Genomic DNA, 23,660 nt, shown 5'->3' on the forward strand with positions numbered 1-23,660 from the left:
ATAAAGCAGGGGACGCTTTTTTCTAGCCCGTCACCAGAAAACCACGTCCCCCGGGACACAAAGGACTCCAGGACCGCTGTCAGTGCATCGATGGACGATTGGGACCCGCAGGCCCCACAGCCTCGGAGAGGGGATCAGGTGGGGAGATGCACTCCAAAAGACTCCATGAGTAACCAGGGGGACCCCACAAAAAGTGTAAAACACTGCAAAGGGACAACCCCCACCGCACTGGCAGCACCACCCGGTCACCATGCACAAAGCAGTCCTCAGAAGAAGGGGAGTAGAGGAGGAGAGAACCCCACCAGACTCACCACCCAGCAGAAACTTGCACCTGCAGCCACCAGGATAATCTGCACTCCATGTACAGCTATCGTGAAGTGAAAAAATCCAGGAGTCAGCACCAGGGAATGAGGAGGGGTTCCCACTGCCGAACTGGCTGCCAACAGGGCTCCACTGTCATGGCCACCGCTATTTTCAATAGCAAACCACCGTAAATTGGCCACCGAACTACACAAACATGGCCGCCGTGAATAGAAACACAGGCTACAGCAAAATGGTGGCACAACGAGGCTCCAAGGGACCCAGGAGGGATCCCTAGGGCTCAAGAAAAGGCCCAGCTAGGACAGGGGGCCCTGGTAGGAGCCCAGGTACAAACCCCCCCCCCCCCCGATCATCCGGATCCGGATTGGGGGAGGAGGGGGCAGAAGGATGAAAGGGGGGTGGCCTAATGGGAAGGAGGAGATCCCGGGGTTCCGACCAGCCCAAGGAGGGGCCCACGTCCACCCCAAAACCCTCCAGGGGGAGAGGGGAGGACAGCTACTCACATACCAAGAACTTCGCCAAACAGAACCCCCCTCGCCATCGAAAATGGGGGGCTGTCGGCCAGGAGGAACGCTGCGACTTGGGCCGAGACCTGGTCGTATGCGACCTCGCAAGGCGTTAACTTGCAGTCCAGCCCCCGTCCAGTGGAGCTATGTTGCAGCCAACCTAGCATGGAGCCGAGGTCTGCATGTGCTCGCTGGCCAGACTGGGGTGACCACTTGATCTAGATTATCCAACCCGTCGCCCACTCCTGCAGTTGATTGTAGATCTAACAGGAAAAAAAACAGGAGAAAAAAAAAAAAATCTAAAAGAAAAAATTTGCCAGGACCAGAGATCCCAGCAAGGAACTAGGTCCTTACTCCTGACCAGACAGCAAAAAAAAAAAACTGAGTACCTATAGCAGAGAGACAGAGTATACCCCCTGGGACTGTCCATAGGCGTAGCCAGATTCTTTTTCTGCCTAATGTCCTACTTCTGTACGGGGCAGTATAACCCAATGGTTATGAAGATCTGGAGCGGTGTCCGTCAATGAAAGACAAAGAAATATATTATTATAACTTATTGTATTTTTATAAATATTTATGCAAATATAACAAATTGTGATAGTGGCTGGATAAATGGGTCCAAAGAAAAAAACTGTACACCAAACATTTGCAAAATGCTCATGCGCTAGTGAAGTATTTAAGGTGAAAGTCCATTTAAATTTTTGTACAGACATGATAGTGTTGATTAAAATCCATATCAGATGGAAAGTGGTGTAGTGGTTAGCACTTTCACCTAGCAGCAAGAGGGTCACTGGTTCGAATCCCAACCACGACACTACCTGCCTTGAGTTTGCATGTTCTCCCTGTGCCTGCGTGGGTTTCCTCCGGGTACTCCGGTTTCCTCCACACTCCAAAGACATGCTGGTAGGTTAATTGGATCCTGTATAAAATAAATTGGCCCTACTGTTTATGTATGCGAGTTAGGGACCTTATATTGTTAGCTCCTTGAGGGCAGGGACTGATGTGAATGTGCAATGTATATGTAAAGCGCTGTGAAAATTGACAGCGCTATACAAGTACCTGAAATAAAATAAAATAATAAAAAGTGCAAAATTTTACAGTTGCCCCAAAACAAAATCCGAAAAGATTTTTACTATTGGGAACACCGGTTTTGTTATTTCCAACAGCAGAATGATATATTTGGACACAAGTTATCACATAAGATCTAACATTGCAGGGAAATGCTTTAAAAAAAATGCAAAGCAGTATTTTCATTCATGTATCATGACTTGGCTAAAAAGAAGAGCCTATATACTACATATATTATCTCACAAAAGTGAGTACACCCCTCCCATTTTTGTAAATATATTCTATTTTTTCATGTGACAATGAAGAAAACTGGATTTTTGACTTGCCGTAAAATCCTTTTCTCTTAAGCTGGATACACACTATCCAACTTTTGTGGTTAGATTTCCTTCAGATTTACCTTTTCTATGTAGTACAAGGGCCTGCCAGATTGCATACAAATTGAAAGTGTTTAGGTTTGACCTCATATTATATGGTTTTGGTAAGTCTAAAGGAAAAAGTCTTCAGAAAGTCTTATAGTGTGTATGGCCCACAAAGCTCATTGACAGACGCAGACTTCTTGATTAATATCAGTAGGGTTATACTGCCCCCTACAGGAGTAGGACACTAGGCAGAAAAAAAGCTCTGGCTACGCCTATGGGCAGTCTTAGGGGGTATACCCTTTCACTTCCTGCTATAGGATGCCAGTTCTGTAACAAAGCAGTGTCAGAGAAATACCAACCCAACTCAAAAACAGAGGGGAAGGCACTGCGTCTGTCAATGAGCTTAAGAGAAAGGTATTTTACGAAGTCAAAAATCCAGTTTTCGGTCGCTCATTGACAGACTTCTTGATTAATATCAGTAGGGACGTCCCAAAGAAGTGCCATAAATGAGGGGTGGGACAGCAGAAAAAAATGCGCAAGGCTAAACATAGCCCACAAGGTAAAGCAGGACTCATCGAAACAATAAGATGAGACCCACCTGAGAAACAGAAACCCTCAAGGGAGTCTAAGGGCCCCCTTAAACAGCAGCCCGCAAAAAGAGGCATCCGCAGATGCCAGCTCATCAACTTTATAAAACTTTGTAAAGGTGGGAACAGACGACCAGGCCAACCTGAAGTACAGAAGCCGGATGGCAAAAAAACCCCAGAAAGAACTAAGCGCCCGAGCAGAAAGCGCCTTCACAGGGAAAGGAGGAACCTGACCCTTATTGAACAATCCTGTACCACCGTCTGCCTGACCCATCTGGAAACAGTAGCAGCAGACGCAGGCAACCCTTTCCCAGGGCCATCCGTGAGCAGAAAAAAATGAAACTGACTTGCGAAAAAAGGCAATAGTTGCCAGGTACACCCAGATTGCCCGAACCACAACCAAAGCATGCATGCAATTTTTCGGATGTGTAGGCTGAGGACACAAGGAGGCAAACAAGACGACTTCATGCAAATGAAAAACGGAAACCACCTTCGGAAGGAAGGACGGTTACGGACGAAGTATCCTGAATTCCTATGAACCATCAGATAGGAAGGACAGGACAACGCCGGCAGTACCGACACCCTGCGCGCAGCAGTAATAGCCACAAAGAAAAGGACCACCTTCAGGGACAAAGTGAGCAGGGGAATCCCCTGAAAATATGCAAAGGGAGGGTTCTGAAGAACCGACAGCACCAAGTAAGGCCCCAAGGTGGTAACGGAGGTCGCACCGGAGACAGCAGGTGTCGCACCACCTGGATGAAGTATGCACCAGGGAAAAAAGTGACGAATAGCCTCAGGAATAACATTGCCAAGGCCGAGACATGACCATAGATATACGCAAGGCCAACCTTTGATAAACTCCCCGTGGAAAAAAAACTCCCCGTGGGGAAAAAAGCAAACAATCGAGCCACAGAGCAAGAGCTTGGGGGAACCCCAACAGATGCAAACCACGCAATATATGACTTCCTCGTACGATGATTCATCGTTCTAGAAGTCGCTTTCCTTAGTGTGAGCAAAGTAGGAATGACAGAAGTAGACAATCCCCTTTTCTTCAGCACCTGGCTATAAACAGCCAAGCAATCAAAGCCAGCGACCATAAAACAGGATGGAAGATTGGCCCCTGACAGTAGGTCCTCCCCGAGAGGAATTCCCCAGGGAGCGTCCGCGACCAGCCCAACCAGGTCGGCGTACCAAGCCCAACGAGGGCAGTCTGGAACCACAAGAATGACCGGTAGCCCTTCCACCTCTATCCCACAAAGCAGTCACAGTAGTAACCTGAGAGGAGTAAAGGCATACAGCCTCTGATACAAACCCTACGGGGCCACCAGCGCGTCAGCGGCGTCTACCCGAGAATTCCGGGAGCGGGCCACAACCCGCTGTACATCACTGTTGATCTGGGACGCCAACAGATCCCTATCTGGAGTGCCCCAACTTAGGCACAACTGGTGGAACACCTCCGGATGGAGAGACCATTCTAGATCCAAGGTCCGTCGACTGAGGAAATCCACCAGCCCATTTCCCACTCCTGAACAAGTGTTCCGCCCATCGGAGGATGCCTGCCACTTCCAAGGCCGCAAGGGCAATTAAGGTACCCCCCCTCAGCATGACACGGACGGCCGTGGCATTATCCGATTGAAAGCGCACTGGACAATCCCAAAGACGTTCGGTCCAGCGAAACAGGCAAGCCTGATCGCTCCCAGTGCCAGCACAGTAAGAGGCCAACCTGGATAATTCCAGGGACCAGACTCTCCCTGAACAGAAAATCCACCAAGAACCCCTCCCCACCCGGATAGACTGACATCCGTGGTAACAATAGAACAATAAATGGAAAAGGAGGGACTTCCATGGAGTTAGCATCAGGGACTGAAGCCATCATATCAGTGACTCCCTGGGCACCAGGCTCAGCTGAATCGGATTGTCGAGAGAAATACGATTATTGTTCCATTTGAGAAAGGTGTCCTTCTGGAGGATTCTCGTGTGGAATGAGTGAAAGGGACCGCCTCGAAGGCCGACACCATCAGTCCCGGAACACACATACAGGCCAGAAGGGACGACCATTTGCTGGACAGCAACAGCTGATCGCAGTCCGGAGCTCGTAGAGTGTGTCCAAAAGGAAGAAACACCCTGGCTAAGAGTGAGGCCAAGTCAGGCCCAGAAAGGCCAGTCCCCGCTGTCACAAAAGCGCCAGAACTAGAGCCAACCAACTATGTGAAGACCTGAGGAGCAGAAGCGAGACCAAAGGGTAACGCCACAAATAGACAATGGGCCACTCCCACTGCAAATAGCAGAAAACGGTGTCCTGCGCACAGGGGATGAGAAGGCAGGCATCATCGATAGCCGTGGAGGCCAGAAAGTCCAATGCAGGGAGGCCACCACCGTGCGATGGATTCCATCTTGAAATTTTGAACCAGCACGAAACAATTCATCTCCTTAAGTCCAGGATTGGACGCGGTCTTGGATCAAAGAGAGCCACGGGTCCGGGAACCGGCAAAGACGTTCCCCCACCCCAGATATGGGTGGGGGTGCACCTTCAGGCCAAAGTGGCCTTGTCCGCAGGCCTGGAGAGATTTGATTCTTGTTTTTAAGACCAGGGACGCATGGAACCCTCCAAGGGAGCCCTGAAGGAGTTTGCCTCATCGACTGACCCTGAGGGACGCGAGAACTCCGTGTGCTGCTGAAAGGGAGGGTCCTCGTCAGCGACGGGGGTCCTCACCCTTCGTAGCCTACGGGAGAAAGGTACTTTAACCCCCAGTGAGACTTGGAAAAAGTCAGCCAAGTTTGTCCAAAACAGACTATCCCCAGAGGGAAAGATCAGTTAAGCAATCAGCCAAGGCTGATCCGCAGTCCAACACTCCAGCCACAACATGCGCCAGAGGACCACTGCCCAAAAGGACAAACTGCCCAGCATGGGAGCAGTGTCCAATGCAGGAGCACAAACAACTGCAGCCCTTGCACCAGTTGGTCTAGCAGCTCTGAAACAGCAAGAAGCATCAGCTGATGCCAGAACTTCTACTTTGTAGAACTTGGAAAAAGTGTGCACCGGCGACCAATTCGCCGCCTTGCACACCTGGGCCACCGAGGCCCGATGCCAATAGGCCCAGGAAGCACTCAAAGACCTGGTAGAGTGCGCCTTAACAGGGAAGGGCGGAACCCGTTCCTTCAAGGCGTAAGCCTGCTCAATGGTCTGTCTGATCCATTTGGCAATAGTTGCTGCGGACGCAGCCATGCCCTACCGAGGTCCCGCAGGAAGGACAAAGAGGGAATCCGTCCGAAAGGATTTCGTAGACAAGTAAACCCTGATCGCCCTGACAACATCCAAGGAAAGCAAAACAATCTCCTTTGGATGTTTAGGCTTCGTACAAAGCGAAGGCAGGACAATGACCTCATTAAGGTGAATTTCAGAGAGCACCTTGGGAAGGAAGGAAGGGGGTGGTCACAAAACCACCTTATCCTTGTGAATTATCAAGTAAGGGGAGCGGCAAGACAACGCTGCCAGCTCCGACACTCTGCGAGCCGAAGTGATCGCCACCAGAAAGGCAACCTTTTTTGACAGCAGAGGCAACGATATCTCCCTGATGTTTTCAAAGGGAGCACGCTGCAACACGGACAGAACTAAAGTTCAAGTCCCATGGAGGTAAAGGCTCCTTCCTGGGAGGAGCCAGGTGTCGCACACCTTGAATGAAGGTGCGCACCAAGGAATGAGACGCCACAGGGCGTTGGAAAAGGACAGCCAGGGCAGACACCTGGCCTTTTATCGTGGCCAGCGCCAGGCGCTGATCCACTCCAGACTGGAGGAAAGCCAAGAGTCTTGACAGCCAGGCCGTTAAAGCCAGCGACTGCAAAACAGAATGGAAGATCGGACCTTGAGACAGGCGCCACTGCCAGCTGAACAACGTCGGCGTACCAGGACCGGCGAGGCCAGTCCGGCGCCACCAGAATCACCATGTGCGGTTCCGAGACCAATCAGCGAAGGAACCGGGATAGTAACTGAATCGGAGGAAAGGCATACATCAGACGATACTGATGCCAAGGGGCCACCAACGCATCCGAGGCGTCCGCCAACGGAGCGCGCAGACATGCCGCAAATCTTTCCACCTTTCGATTTAGCCGGGATGCGAACAGATCCACGTCTGGGGATCCCCACCTCGCACACAGCATCTGAAAGACCTCCGGGTGTAGGGACCATTCCCCCTGGTCCAGGGTCTGGCGGCTCAGATAGTCGGCCTGCCAAGTTTCCACACCCGATTTGTGAACTGCCGAGATCGCCGTAACAGAAGTCTCGGCCCAAGACAGAATGTCGGTCACCTCCCGGGCCGCACGAGCACTCTTGGTGCCCCCCGGTGGTTGATGTAAGCCACCGCGGTAGCATTGTCCGTCTGTACGCGAACAGGCAGGCCCTGGAGACGGTCCGACCACTGGAAAAGACAGCTTTATTGCTCGTAGTTCCAGCACATTCATCGGGAGGGAGGACTCCTCCTCCGATCAAGTGCCCTGGGCAGACAGGTTTGCCCAGGACTCCACCCCAGCCCGACAGGCTGGCGTCCGTGGTAACCACTGTCCACCAATGGACGGAAGGACCTGCCTTCCGCCACCGACGGGGACTGGATCCACCATAGAAGGCCAATCTGGTCTGGCGAATCAGGGAGGCATCCAGATCCAAGGACAGAGGAAGTCTGTCCCACCTGGCCAGGATCTCCGTCTGGAGAGCCCGCGTGTGGAACTGGGCAAAGGGAATCGCCTCGAAGGCCGATGCCATCAACCCCCCGGCCCCGCACGCAGGTCCTGATTTTTTAAACGTTGATGGTCCGTCCGAACTCCTGGAGCGTCTGTACCGTAATGGACAGATCGCGCACAAGGTCCTGACTGGCACGCGATCTCAGAAGCAGATCGTCCAGGTACCCCAGGACCGCAATGCCCTGGGCCCGCAGTAGGCCCAGGACCAGTGCCAACACCTTTGGCAAACACCCTGGGTTCCCGAAGCGAGACCGAAAGGTAACACCACAAACTGGTAGTGGTCCTCTGCGACAGCAAACCAAAGGTACTGCGCTGAAGACCCTCGAAAATAGGGATGTGCAGGTACGCATCCTTCAAATCTTTCGAAGCCAGGAATTCTCCTGGACTCAAGGAGGCCACAACCGAACAGAGAGACTGCATTTGACACTTCCGAACACGCACAAAGCGGTTAAGCGCTTTCAGGTCCAGAGTAGGACGCACGTTGCCCTCCTTCCTGGGCACAGTGAACAGATGCGAATAAAACCCCGAAACCTGTCCCGATGAGGTACCGGGACAACCACTCCCAGAGCAAGCCGGTCCTGCACCGCTTGATGCAGGTCCTGCAGACGCCCCGGAAACAGAGGAAGAGTGGAGGGAAAGAATCTGTCCGCCGGCCGGGAAAGGAATTCGATCCGGAAACCCGATTGAACGATTTCCTGGACCCACCTGTCCGATAGCCGGAGCAGCCAAGGTCGGAGGAAACCGCGCAAACGTCCCCCCACCCCCGAAATGGGTGAGGGTGCCCCTTCAGGTAGAAGCGGATTGAGCCGCCGAGCCGGCATTGCCAGACTCCTGCTGACCTTCCCAGGGCTTCTTCTGGGTGCCCTGGGCCTGGAAGGTCTTGCCCTTGGGATGGGCCCGAAAGGCACAAAAGGACCCCCGATTTGAACTAGACGCAGAACCCCGCCTGCCTCGAAAAGACTTGGTCTTCGGGTTCTGGGGCAGCATAGAGCTCATGCCCCCCGTGACGCCCGTTACCAGGGTGTCCAATGCCTTGCCAAAAAGGCGAGAACCAGCATAGGGAGAATCAGCAACCGTTTCCCTTGAGGACTGGTCGGCCGACCAGCTCTTCAGCCAAATCAGTCGCCGTTGAAGCACCGTGACACTAGAGAGGCGAGCCACTAAGGGAGCCTCGGTCAAGGCTGCATCACACAGGTACCTGACTCCTTGGTGGATTTGATCCACCAACTGCAGCCGGTCAGGTGTAACACCAGCAGACACAAGATTGTGCCTAAGCATCTTAGTCCAATCAGAAGCCGCCTGAGCCACCAAAACGGACGCGAAAACGGGTTTGAGCAACGAGCCCGCCACCGTATAGGAATGGCGAGATAGGGACTCCAACCGCCGGTCCGTGGGACCCCGGAAAACTGGGGCATCCTCAGTAGGAACCAAGGTAGCCTTGTTCAGCACGGCCACAGTGTGATCCACCTGTGGAGGCACACACCATCGTGATTCCGTAGCCGGATCAAAAGGATAAAGCAACCCAAACCAACTAGGTACCAGGAATGGACGTTTTAACGTGCGCCACTGTTCATTAACAGGGTCATGGAATTCTTCTGGGCAGGGAAAAACCTGCACAGACTTGCGGGTCCTGTGCGTCCCAAACGGGGACACAACGCCCGGAGGACAGGGCTCATCTCCCAAATGTAAGGTGTCCTTAACAGACAATCAAATCATCTATGGTCGCCTGTTCTTCAGGCGACCCCGGGGAGGGGGCCTCAACCCCTTTCATCTCAGCCTCCCCCTCAGACCCCAGGGGGTCCAAAGATGAGCGGGACCCTGAAAAGGGCCCGCTCGCAGCAGCATCTGAATCAGAAGAGAGAGACAACCTGGGACTCTCACAGCCCGTTCAGACATCAGCAGTTCCACATTCGCCACAGCCACCAGATCAGGGCGCAGCGGGGCCACAGGAGAACTGGGACCACTGGGACCACTGGGACCACTGGGACCCCCCCCCCCCCCACTAGAGCTGGAGGAAACTTGCTTTCCTGAGAATCCATGGCTCAAGGTATCAGAAACAAACTACAGTGCAAAAATTATGTACTGTCCCCTTTAAAAACGCTGCGGTGTGCGCAGCCCACCGCTACTGTAACAGTGATGAAAGACCCCCAAAGGAGAAAAGAAACTGAGCCAGAAGTGATATACAGAGGGAAGTATGAGAGTGATGACCTGCAGAGCCCGCAGAGCGTTGCTACCAGTGTCCTTGCTGCTGATGGAATGCTGCTGGAGAGGGCTGGACTAAAGCCAGACCCCGGGAAAATGGCTGCCCCATAGGGAAAGCATTGGAGGCTACGCCAAAATGGCCGCCGACATGCGGCCGGACCGATCGTCCCACCGCGCACAAAATGGCGGCGGATGGCGCCAAAATGACATGCAGGAGCGCCCCAGAGGAGCTACACATGTGTGCCCATAGCAAAGATGGCGGACCGCGCGAAAATTCGCCACTGCGGTCGCCGCACAGTCAAACGTCTGCACCCCCACAAAGCACCTATGGTGACACAGGGACAGGGACCCCCGGCAAACATACAGATCTGCACAAGCGAACCCCGCAGGGATCGCACAGGGAGTCACACAGGCACAGACATGGAGACACACAGCAACACAGACTGCCACCCCAGACAGAGGCCCCACACAGAAAAGTACTTACCTGTACCAGATGGCGTGGGGGAGCCTCTATGCACGGAAAACCTCTGTCCTCATCTGACGGGAGTGCCGTGAACCAGGGACATGACGCTGCAGCACCGCAGACAAGTCCTGTGAGGTAGCCACCTCACGGCTGCATCCCTGCAGTGAACAGGGATGGGTCGTTCCTAATGCCAGGGCGAACCATAGCTGAACGCTCGATGGCGGGCTGGGGGTCCATCTGACCCTCTGTGCCCTGGAAACCAGGGCGGTCAGTCCGAATCCCAGCACCGCATGATCCATCTTCATCCAAAGAGAAGACTAAAACTAGAGCTGACAAAATAAACAGCTAGTAAAGTAAGAGAAAAAACTGACATTTTCAAAGAAAATCAAATAAAAGATTAGGAAGGCTGAGACTGAAGCCCCAGCACAAGGTAAGCCTGACTATTCCTGACGCTAGGCAGATTAAAACTGAGTTGGGAGTGGTGATGCAGGGGGGGTATTGACCGGATGGGACAGCCCCCATGGGTATGTATATGCTAATGCCCTTTGTCTTTGGACTAAGTCTATATGCCTAGCTATTCCTACGGATAGGAAGACAATACCCAACAGTGATGACTTAGAGGAGGCGGCGACTGTCGGAGGACGTAAGAGAAAAATTGCTGCTCTACATAAAGATGGCATAGGCCAGTGACGGCAAACCTTGGCACCACAGATGTTTTGGAACTACATTTCCCATGATGCTCATGCACTATGCAGCTTAGTTAAGCATCATCACTGGCCTAGGCTATAAGAAAATTACCAAGACCCTGAAGCTGAGCTGCAGAACACTAGCCAAGACCATACAGCGATCTAACAGAACAGGTTCCACTAAGAACAGGCCTCGCCATGGTTGACCAAAGAAGTTGGGTGCACGTGCTCAGCATCATATCCAGAGGATGTCTTTTGAGAAATAGACATTTTGAGTGCTGCCAGCATTGCTGCAGAGGTTGAAGGGGTGGGGCAGCCTGTCAGTGCTCAGAACATACGCCGCACACCATCAAATTGGTCTGCATGGCTGTCGTCCCAGAAGGAAGCCTCTTCTAAAGATGATGCCTGCAAACAGCTTGCTGAAGACAAGCAGACTAAGGACATGGATTACTGGAACCATGCCCTGTGGTCTGATGAGACCAAGATAAACTTATTTGGTTCAGATGGTATCAAGCATGTGTGGTGGCAACCAGGTGAGAAGTACAAAGACAAGTGTGTCTTGCCTACAGTCAAGCATGGTGGTGGGAGTGTCACCGGCACTGGGGAGCTACAGTTCTTTGAGGAAACCATGAATGCCAACATGTACTGTGACATACTAAAGTAGAGTGTGATGCCCTCCTTTCCGAGACTGGGCCGCAGAGCAAGTATTCCAACATGAGTACGACCCCAAACACACCTCCAAGACAACCACTGCCTTGCTAAAGAAGCTGAGGGTAAAGGTGATTGACTGGCCAAGCACGTCTCCAGACCTAAACCCTATTGAGCATCTGTGGGGCATCCTCATAACAGAAGGTGGAGGAGCGCAAGATCTCTTACATCCACCAGCTCCATGATGTCGTCTTGGAGGAGTGGAAGAGGACTCCAATGGCAACCTGTGAAGCTTTGGTGAACTGGATGCCCAAGAGAGTTAAGGCAGAGCTCGAAAATAATGGTGGCCACACAAAATATTGGCACTTTGGACATTTTCACTTAAGGGTGTACTCACTTTTGTTGCCAGCGGTTTAGACATTAATGGCTGTGTGTTGAGCTATTTTGAGGGGGACAGCAAATTTACACTGTTATATAAGCTGTACACTCAACAACTGTACATTGTAGCAAAGTGTAATTTCTTCAGTGTTGTCACATGGAAAGATAATAAGATATTTACAAAAATGTGAGGGGTGTACTCACTTTTGCGGGATACTGTAGCTGCTAGCAAAGAATTTTCCAAATGCTGAGTAGCATCTTTCTCCATGTACCATAACTTGGCAAAAAAAGAGCCAATATTAATGCTAAATAACACATAATATGGTACTACTTAGGCACACACATTTAACTGTTTACAATTTTCAACACCACCAAGATTACCTGTAGAATAAGTTCCTGTAGCTGAGACTGTTTTTGCTTTATTCGTTCAAGTCGTCTTTGTCTTTCAACCTTAAAAAGAACCTTAACTTTAATAGCATAACAGTTTAAGATATAATCACAAAACACAGTTATGCATTACTGAAGAAGTGTCAGTCACTTTAACCAGAACAAATGCTGCTCACAGGTAGAAAGTGCAGACACTTAGAGATGACTACACATACAGTGGATATAAAAAGTCCACACACCCCTGTTAAAATGTCAGGTTTCTGTGAAGTAAACAAGACAAAGAATCTATTTCAGAACTTTTTCCACCTTTAAATGTGACCTATAAACTGTACAAAACAGTTGAACAACAAACTGAAATTTTTTAGGTGGAGGGAAATAAAAATAAAACAAAAATATATATAGTTGCATAAGTGTGCACACCCTTAAACGAATACTTTGTTGAAGAACCTTTTGATTTTTTGAGACTATCAGCATGGCACATCTAAACTTGGCAATATTTGCCCACTTCCCTTTGCAAAAACACTCCAATTCTAGCAGATTGCGAGGGCATCTCCTGTGTACAGCCCTCTTCAGATCACGCCATAGATTTTCAATCAGATTTAGGTCTGGACTCTAGCTGGTCTATTCCAAAACTTTAATCTTCTAGTGAAGCCATTCCTTTGTTTATTTGGATGTATGCTTTGGGTCGTTGTCACACTGAAAGATGACGTTCCTCTTCACATTCAGCTTTCTAGCAGAAGCCTGCAGGTTTTGTGCCAAAATTGACTGGTATTTGGAACTGTTCATAATTCCTTCTACCTTGACTAAGGCCCCTATACCAGCTGAAGAAAAACAGCCCCAAACCATAATGCTGCCACCACGTTTCACTGTGGGTATGGTGTCCTTTTGGTGATGTGCAATATCTTTTGGAATTTGGCCAAAAACTTCAACCTTGGTCTCATCAGACCATAACATTTTCCCATATGCTTTTTGGGAGACTTCAGATGTGTTTTTAGCAAAAATTTAGCCAGGCTTGGATGTTTTTCTTCATAAGAAAAGGCTACCGTCTTGCCACTCTACCCCATAGCTCAGACATATGAAGAATATGGGAGATTGTTGTCACATGTACCACACAGTCAGTACTAGCCAGATATTCCTGCAGCTCTTTTAACCACTTCCCGCCCACAGCACGTCATATGTCCTGGGCTTTGAGTGGGCATATTTGAATGATGCCTGCAGGCATCATTGAGATATTTTTGTTCAGCTTGCAATTCCCTTCACCGTTAGAGTGAACAAACTGGATTTTTGACTTACCCTGAAATCCATTTCTCTGAAGTTCATTGACAGATGCAGCTCTATATTCTTCTTAACTATTGGGTTATGCTGCCCTCTACAGGAGTAGGACACTAGGCAGGAAAAAAAAAAAAAAAAAAAACACTTTACCATGCCTATGGGGCAGTCCCTGAGGGCATACACCCACTCACTCGGCTATAGGAAGCAGTTTTGTTGCAAGCAGTGTTAGAAGAAAAAAAACCCCAACCCACTCAAAAATAGAGGGGCGGGTGCTGCAACTGTCAATGAACTTCAGAGAAAAGAATTTTAAGCCAAGTCAAAAATCCAGTTCTCCATCGTTCATTGACAAACACAGCTCCATATTTTTATATATGTGGTGTGGTTCCTGCGCTATCGTGGATTATGCTTGTTACCTTGATGCTGCACTACAGAGACTGATACTATAAAACAGTTGTGGATATTAATAAAAATGGGGGTTGTAGTGTGCTTCAAAGGTGTGAGAAAAACGTATTAAATTGCTTGTGTGTGGTTAACGATTTAAATAAATGTTGCAAATGTGTACTATATGCCCATTTCACAGAAATATATCTCTGGTTTTTATATGTGGTTCACTTGTGTAGATATTGTTTCCAATGCGATTATATAGCGTATCTCTGTGCTTCTTATAGGTGCTATTTTAAAAGTGCTCTGTGCTTTTAGTGTAGATCACAATAAATTATAAATTAAAATTTTGCTTAGATAATTCATACAATGTATCAAATATGTGCAGATAGACGAATGTACATTCTAGCACACCTAGAAGTTGCACAAGGTGGAGGAAAAGAAGTCACATCACTTATCCACTGTTATTCACAAATTGTTGTTATATATCAAAGTAACTTGAAGCAGCTTTTTATTGAAGATTGGTTATATGCACTGTTTGGACTGGACATTCCAGGATATGTGTTTTTGTCTATTCACACATATTTGATACATTGTTTTGTGAATATCTAGTCACATTTATATATTTATAATTTTATGAGGAATATCACTATAAGCACTGAGCACTTTAATAGCACCTATAAGAAGCACAGTTATGTTATATGACTATTTGGACTGGATAATTTAGAATATGTACATTCGTCTAATCTGCACATATTTGATACATTGTATGAATTATCTATGCAAAATTTAAATTTATAATTTATTGTGCTCTACACTAAAAGCACAGAGCTCCATATTTTTAACCATTGGGACGTCCCAAAGCAGCATTTGCATGAGGGGTGGGAAAACACAGAAAAGAACGTAATTCCCACAGGCTAAACTTAGCCAACCAGGTAACATGTAGCTCAACCAGGAACAACTGGAGCTCACCCTAGAAACAACATACCCCTTCAAAGAAAGAAAAACATTTTTCTTTTAAACAGCAGCCTGCAAAACCTTGACGCCAAAAGAAGCATCCGAGGATGCCAACACATCTACTTTGTAGAATTTTGTGAACGTATGCACAAACAAAATTGCCGCCTTGCAAACTTGTGTTACTGACGTCTGATGGCGAAAAGCCCAAGAGGCACTCAGCGCCTAAGTAGAATGCGCCTTCACAAGGAAAGGTGGAACCTAACCCTTAATTGAATAAGCCTGTACCACTGTCTGCCTGATCCATCTGGATATGGTTGCAGCCAAACCCTTCCGAAGTCCTTCCATGAGGACAAAGTCTGACTTTGTGAAAGACTCAGTAAAAGCCAGGTAAACCCCAATTTTCCCTAAGCTTTCCAAGTGCTCCTCCCCAGCCGGACAGGCTGGCCTCCATTGTTACCACGGTCCAATACAATGGAAGGAAGGACTTGCCCTGTTGCAGGGTCAAGGAACTGAGCCACCTCAGAAGAGCACTTTTTGTGTTCTGACTCAACCGAATCAGATTGTCCAAGGATTTTGGATCCTTGTTCCACTTAAGCATTTCCCTTTGCAGAGGTCTCGTGGGGAACTGCGCAAACTGAACCGTCTCGAAAGTAGACGCCATCAGGCCTAGAGCTCGCATGAGGTCCACAATGAGGGCTGGATAACAGCAACCGAATCGCCCTCTGCAACTTTTTGACGCTTTTCCAGGGGAAGAAACACCATCGCAGAGTCCAGAGTCAGTCCCAGATAAACCAATTTGGGGGCAGGGACATGAGCGGATTTTTTTAAATTGATGGTCCAATTGAACTCTTGCAGAGTCCGTACAGTGATTGACAGATAGCCCACCAGAACAGAGTGGGAGTCTGCTCTAAGAGATCGTCCAGGTACCCTAGTACTGCAATCCCCCTGCTGTTGCAGTAATGCCAATACAGGAGCCAACACCTTGGTGAAGATACTGGGGGTGGAGGCGAGACCAAAGGGTAATGACACAAATTGATAATGTTCCTCTCCTACCTCAAAGCGAAGAAAATGCTGGTGTCCAGCGTAAAAAGGGATGTGCAGATATGCGCCCTTGATATCAACAGAGGTCAAAAAATTCCCTTGGTGTAGAGACGTCACTACCATGGGGATGGACTCCATTCAAAACCTCTGTACCTCCACAAAGCAATTCAGAGCCTTAAGGTCCAGAATTGAAAGCACTTTCCCTTCTTTTCTGGGAACAGTAAAGAGGTTTGAATAAAACCCTTGAAAGCATTCGAGAGGGAACCGGCACAATCACCCTTTGCAACAGCAGATCTGTACCGCCTTTCGTAGAGCCCTTAAAGCGGTAGTATCCCGCTTTTTGACACTTTTACCTACAGGTAAGCCTATAATAAGGCTTACCTGTAGGTACAAATAATATCTCCTAATCCGGCATGGTTTAGGAGATATTTACAGTGCATGCAGCCGCTCTCGCGAGCGGCGCATGCGCTCTGAAGGTCCGGGGGGACCTTCAATTAATTTGCCGGGAGCTTGCCGGAAAATCACTCCCGCGCGCATGCGCGGGAGTGACGTCATCGCGGCTTCGGCCAATCATCGCGCCGGAGCCGCTGAACCCGGAACAGACGGCGAGGGATCATGGCAGCGCCCGCAGCGATGTCTGGGTGTCCGTGTCGGGGCTTCGTTCTAAGGTAAGTTACACATAATGGGCTAGTATGCTATGCATACTAGCCCATTATGCCTTTGTCTTGCAGGTTTTTTTTTTTTTCTCTTCTAGGGTTTACAACCGCTTTAACCGACCTCAAGATAGGTGTAGATTGGACAGGAAGAATCTGACAGTCGGGATCTGAATTCAATCTTGTAACCCGATCGGATCAGTTCATGGACCCATTTGTCGTGAATCAAGGAGGTCCATGGCTCCGGAAAGAAACAAAGACGTCCCCCCACCGTAGATACAGGTGAGGGCGTCCCTTCTTGCAGACTGAGATTTGTCTGCAGATCTGGAAGGGCCTGTTTCGACTTAACCGACCACTGCTTCTTGGGACCCCCAGCTGATCTAAACGGCTTAGATCCTCTCCTGCATGCTGTGAAATAAGGGCCCCGTCTATTACGTGGTGACTTGCCCTTAGCGGATTGAGTTAGAAGAGTACTCTTCCCACCTTTGAGTCCTTTGATCAGTTCATCCAAGGAAGATCCAAATAAGCGGTCCCCCATAAAGGGGAGATCTGACTGAGCCTTATTAGAGGCCTGGTCAGCAGACTAGTTTTTTTAGCCACATCAAGCGTCTAATGGTTACCCCTACAGCAGACAATCTGGCTACAAGAGGGGCCGCATCTAAAGACGCATCACATATAAAACAGTAAGGCTTGGCCCATCTGGTCCGTTCGCTCTGCCAGGCCCGGAGGAAGCTGTTCTGTGTCCAAGTCACATTTTACTAACTTTGCCCAATCCAATATGGTCTGGGAAACCAGAGTGATAGTGAAGACTGGTCTTAGTATTGAGCCTGCTATCACATGTAAGTGGCGAGACAGTCTCAATCCTATCCACAGGGTCTTTAAAAACAGGAGACTCCTCCACCCGTACCACAGTAGATTTGTTTAGTCTGGAGACTGGATGGTTCACCTTCGGTGGAACGATACATTCATTGGTTACAGCGTTCGCGAAGGGATAGCGCCTCTTAAAGTGCTTCGGCACCACTAACGTGTTTGAAGCGCCCCCACTGTTCAGAGACAATTTTGTCAAAAAGTTCCGGACAATGGAGAACCTTGCCCAACTTTGGGGATTTGCGTGTGCCAAATGACACCTGTGTCCCTGAAGCTGCAGAATCATCCACCATTTTTAGAGTTTCCCCCACTGACAATATAAGTGCCTCCAACAGTGTGTTTTCCCGTGTGGCAGCAGATGAGAATATATCGTTCTCACCATCAGAGTGCGATGACGCAGAACCCACAGGGTAACGCGTGTCTGCGGCGGCCATATCAACCTTGGAATCAGAGGATACAGGGGAGGGCATTGGGTGCTTTTTGCTAGTTTTCTTTAAGACCAAATGCACTTTTGGACACCAGATTTTCCAAAATTGCAGTTAGACAGGGGCTGTGATCCGGAGGTCCCCGCAACCCCAAGGAGGGAGTCAGCAGGTGAAACTTGCTCCTGGGACTCTATGTGGACCCAGACAGCGCAGGGTCTCTAAGAATACTGCGAATAAAACAGCCCCACACCGTTTCACCAGCGGTACTACAAGTCCCAGTTACTAAGTACTAGGGATCGACCAATTATCGGCAAAGCCGATATATCGAGGGCCGATATGCACTTTCCCATATATATCGAAATCGGCCACCAAGGTGACGATATTGCCGATATTTCAGGAAAGTGCTTGTACCGGAGTGATGCCTGCAGCTACAGGCATCACCCGGTACCGGCGTCCATAGCCGACGGTCGGCTGTCTTGTAATAACCGATACGGCTGAGAAGCCACTCGGCTGTCATTACAAGGAGCAGGAGGGGATGCCCCCTCCCGCGGCTCGTCCGAGTCTCCCATCCCACGGGGAGACTCGGGCAACCAGTCTGCATGGCCGCCAAAGACACGATCAAAGCTGCATTCGGCTCGGATTGGGTCACCGTGCAAAAAAAACGGAAGTGATGTCATGCGCGACATCGCTTCCGGATACTGTCTGGCGCCAGATTAAAAAAAAGACAGCATTCAAAACAGCCAAACTGTACTTGGAAGTACCTGGGACAGCACAAAAGTAAAGGCATAGCCACTCCCTGCTGTACAGCGTTCACGGACTCCGAGCAAATGGCCGCCTAATGCATCTCAATGGGGATACCACAACAAAATAGCCGCCCATGCATTTCGATGGGGACTTTTAAAAAAATGGTTGCTGAATTATCTATAGGAAAATAGCAGCATCCACGGCACCCCATGCAGTCTCCAGTATCCCGAGGGGTCCAGCAATCATAGGTAAGAAAGTCCGATTTTCTAAAAGACTCAAGTTACCCTTATTACCCTAACCACATCCAGAGTGCAAGGCAATTTTCTTGAGATGTCTTCGCTATGTCCTAAGCAACACAATGTCTTCATTGAGATGAAAATCTGACACCACCTTAAGAAGAAAAGACGGATAAGGTCGGAGAACCACTTTATCTCTGTGAACCACCAAAGGCGGACAGGACAAACTCGCCAACTCAGACACTCTGCAGGCAGAAGTAATTGCCACTAGGAAGGCAACCTTATTGGATAACGAAAGCAGAGACGTTTCCCTAATGTTATCAAAAGGAGGCTTTTGAAGAACTGACAGAACCAGGGATCTCAGCGGGGGGAGCCAGATGATGCACCCCCTGAATAAAAATGCAAATCAGGGCATTAGTAGCCAATGGACGTTGGAAGTAAATGGCCAAGGACGACACCTGGTCCTTGATAGTGCCCAAAGCCAACCGCTGCTCAACCTTTTTTGTAAAAAGGCCAAAATCCTAGCTATAGAGAACAAGCGAGGGTGCAACTGCAGCGAGTCACACCAAGACATGTACGATTTCCACGCACGATGATAAATCTTCCTAGACGTCGACTTCTCTGGCCTTAAAAAGTGTAGGAATCACCGAGTCAGAAAGACCTCAAAACCTCACTTTCAACAGCCATGCCGTTAAAAGCCAGCAATCGTAAAGCAGGATGGAGGATCGGTCCCTGCGACAGCAGATCCTCCCGCAGAGAAAGTCTCCACAGAGGATCGATGACCATTTTCACGAGGTCTGCTTACCAAGACTGACAGGACCAGTCAGGGGCCACCAGAAAGACCGGAATTCCTTCCACCACCACCCTGAGAGGAAACCTCGGCAGGAGTTTGAGCGGAGGGAAGGCCTAAATCAGCAGATACTGGCTCCAAGGAGCCACTAAAGCATCTGTGGTGTCTGCCAGAGGATGCCGAGATCTGGCCAAAGGACTTTTCTGTTGAGGCGAGACGCAAAACAGATCTACCTCCGGAGTCCCCCCACCGGGCACACAGGAGATGAAACTCCTTCCCCTTGATTCAGCAACTGACGACTCAGGTAATCCGCTTGCCAATTCTCCACACCCGGAAAGTGGACTGTGGAAAGAGCCGGATTATCTTCCGCCCATACCAGGATCTCTGCCACCTCCTTGGCGGCCAGGACACTCTTGATGCCCCCTTGATAATGGATGTAAGCCACAGCCGTGGCATTGTCCAATTGTATCCGAACCGGAGAACCGACTCGTCCAGTGGAACAGGCAAAGCTTGATCGTTGTGAGCGCCGGAATATTGATCGGCAAGGAAGACTCTTCTGTCGACTAGGTCCCCTGGGCACAGAGCTTACCTAGCACTCCCCCCCAGCCTGACAGGCTGGCGTTCGTGGTGACCACCGTCCAGAACAGCGGCAGGAAAGACTTGCCCTGACAAAAGCTGGCGACTGAATCCACCAGGATAGAGTCAAACTTGTAAGATGGCTCAAAAGTATCTTCTGGTCCAACGAACATGGATCCCTGTTCCATTTTGCCAAAATCTTTTTGCAGAGGCCTCGAATGAGACTGAGCAAACGGGACCGCCTGGAAGGTCGATACCATCTGACCCAGGGCTCTCATGCAAGTCCGTAGGGAGACCAATCGGTTTTCAACAGCAACTTGATCACCCCCTGCAACTTCTGAAGTTTTTCCAATGGGAGAAAGACCCTCGCCAAGGCTGAGTCTAGAGTCAGCCCCAGATAAGTAACCCGTAGGGAAGGCGTCCCGAGCCGATTTTTTTTTTTTTTTTAATTGATAGTCCCACCTGAATTCCTGAAGGGTCTGAACCGTAATTGAGAGCTCGTCCACCAGATCCAAGTCTGTTCGTAACATACCCCACGATCGCAATCCCTCTCTGACGTAACAAGGCCAACACCGGGACCAGGACCTTGGGAAAAAACTAGGGGAGTGGAGGTGAGACCAAAGGGTAACGCCACAAATTGAAAATGCTCCTCTGCCACCGCAAAGTGGCGGGATCGCTGGTGTCCCTCGAAGATGGGGACATGCAAATACGCATCTTTGATATCGATGGAGGCCAGAAAATCCCTGAGTCAAAGATGCTACCGCCGACCGAATGGACTCCATTCGAAACTTCTGCACCCGCACAAAGCGGTTCCGAACCTTGAGATCCAGGGTTGGACGCACCTTGCCCTCCTTTCTGGGCACCGTGAACAGGTTTGAATAGAAACCTTGAAGGCGTTCCTATGGAGGAACCGGAACAATCACTTCTTGCACAGCCTCCCGGAGATCCTTCAAATGATTCAGAGACAGGTGAAGATTTGACTGAAATAACCTGTCCACTGGCCGGGACTGAAATTCGATCTTGCACTCGGAACAAATCAGTTTGTGAACCCACTTGTGAACGAAGGAAATCCAGGGTTCCTGAAAGAAACGCAGACGCCGCCCCCCCCCCCCCCCCCCCCCCCCAGAAATGGGTGAGGGTGCCCCTTTATGCCGAAAGGGACTTGTCCACAGAACCGGACTGACTGGTCTTAGGATTGCCCCAGGGCTTCTTAGTCCCTCCAGAAGCTCTGAACGGCTTGCCTCTTTCTTGCGCCCCGGAGACATGAAAAAACCGTCTGAGCGATGAAGGAAGGTCCCTGCTTATTACGGGGTGCTTTACCTTTGAAGAATTGAGGAAGAAGAATACTCTTTCCACCAGTCTGACCCTTAACTCATCCAGCAAGTCGCCAAATAATCGCTCTTCCAGAAAAGGACGATCAGTGAAGGCCATCTTGGAAGCCTGGTCAGCTGACCAGCTCTTTAGCCGGACAATGCCTCTCAAGGCAATCCCCACAGCCGACACTCTGGCCACCAGCGGAGCAGCATCCAAAGACGCATCACACAGGAACAGCAGGGCCTGGGCCATCTAGTCCATAAGTTCCATTAGAACTCGCCAACACATGAAGATGGCATGAAAGGGATTCCACCCGCCTTTCCACCGGATCTGTAAAAACCGGGGAATCTTCCACAGGCATTATAGTAGATTTGTTCAACCTGGAAAAAGGATGATCCACCTTAGGCGGTACCGTCCAACGAATGGAAACAGTCTCAGCAAAGGGATAATGGCGTTTAAAGCACTTAGGCACTACTAGGATGTCATTGGTCATTAATAATATCATGAAAATTCATGGGACAAGGAAAAACCTTGCTAGATTTTTTGGGTCTTGCGGGAGCCAAGACACCCGTGTCCCTGCCGGCGTGGGCTCATCTGCCATTTTTAAAGTTTCCCTTACTGAAACTATCAGGGCTTCCACCAAGGCGCGTTCCCGCGCTGCAGCTGAAGACAGCTCTTCTTCACCATCCGATTGCAAGGACAGCGACCCCAGGTAAGGGGGCGTCCGTAGTGACCATATCACTCTCTGAATATGGACCCCACCAATGATGGTGAAGGGAGCGGATGTTTGCGGCTAGTAACCTTTATCATTACAAAATCAACCTTGGTCGTCAGGCTTTTCAGTGCTGCTGAATTCGTGGCCAGCGACTGCGATCTGGAAAGTCCGGTAGTCGCATTAAGGGGGTCCGAGGGTGAAATCACCACCTGAGACTCCATAGTAATGCACAAAAGAAAAAAAAAAAAAAAAAAAGTACTGTCACTTTAAAAGTGCCAATCGCCGTCCCCACCGCCAATCACCATGGCCTGCGGATTCCCCCTTAAATATATACAGATAGAGTGCACAGCAATATGCCCACAAAGACCCCAGTACTTTCTCACTTTCCTGCTGCAGATTGATTCAGGATGTATTCTGTGAAGGTGGTAGTCCCAGGAAATGATATCAGCCTGGTATGTGAAAAGGTCTCTCTGCCTCTTTAGCTCCATAGGGCTACACAAAAATGGCTGCCAATGCAAGTCTATGGGAAACACGGAAAATGGCTGCCCCATACAAGTCAAAAGGAAAAATAGTTCTAATGCCCACACTAAAGATGGCGGTGCCCACGGCGTGCCATGCGGTCAGGGACCCCCAATATTAAGGCAACAAGGGATCTGCAACCAGACCCAGCAGGAAAAGGTACCATTTCCACCCCACCCCCCGCACCAGGTGTTGCAATAATAGCGCCCCATGGGCCGGGAGAAGGAGGCAGGGCACAGGGCTGGGTAGCCTGACAGGCCAGAGGGATCATTAAGGAAGTTCAGGTCCCATTATCCCCAGGAGAGGGCCCACGTCCCCCCTAGGACCACCAAGGGACAAGGGGGAGTTGCATTTACTCAGCATACCATGGACCAGGTGGGCTCCGCTCCGGACAGACCACCTTCCGCCCGTAGTGGGGGTGCTGCCAGCCGAAGGGTAAGCTGCGACTCAGGGTGTTCTAGGTCATCGCGTTCCAGCGAGACAGCCAGGCTCGTCCCCATCCAAAAAGGGGCTCCGTCGTGGGACTATAACCTGCTCACGCTCGTAGGCAAGGCTAGGAGACTAAGGATCTAGATTATCCAGTGCGAAACCTCAGCTGGCATTACTTGTAGAAAAGGAGGATTCCCCTGAACACTAACTAGCAAAGTGAGTAAAGATAAAAAAATATTCTTAAAAGAAGAATAAAAAAAAAAAAAAAAACCTGAGACCGAAGTCCCAGCAGGAAATCTAGGTCCTACTCCTTCACTAGGCAGAAACAAGCTGTTTGCTGGAGCAGGGTGTGTGGGGTTATGCCTACAGAAACATCCTTGTGGGCGTTGTGAATTGCTTTTT

General features: G+C 49.7%; 1 protein-coding gene across 2 annotated transcripts in view; it reads right to left on the bottom strand.

Annotated features, from left to right (window-relative positions):
* TFDP1 (transcription factor Dp-1) overlaps positions 1 to 23,660 on the bottom strand; it is a 239,762-nt gene that overhangs the window by 107,069 nt on the left and 109,033 nt on the right. For both annotated transcript variants that reach the window (XM_082246262.1, XM_082246263.1), the window contains exon 8: positions 12,334 to 12,402. In XM_082246262.1, coding sequence (XP_082102388.1) covers positions 12,334 to 12,402 — 69 coding nt within the window. The remainder of the gene's footprint in view (positions 1 to 12,333; positions 12,403 to 23,660) is intronic.

Source organism: Pelophylax lessonae (assembly GCF_965119305.1).
Source record: "Pelophylax lessonae genome assembly, chromosome: 2".
NCBI classification, from domain to species: Eukaryota; Metazoa; Chordata; class Amphibia; order Anura; family Ranidae; genus Pelophylax; species Pelophylax lessonae.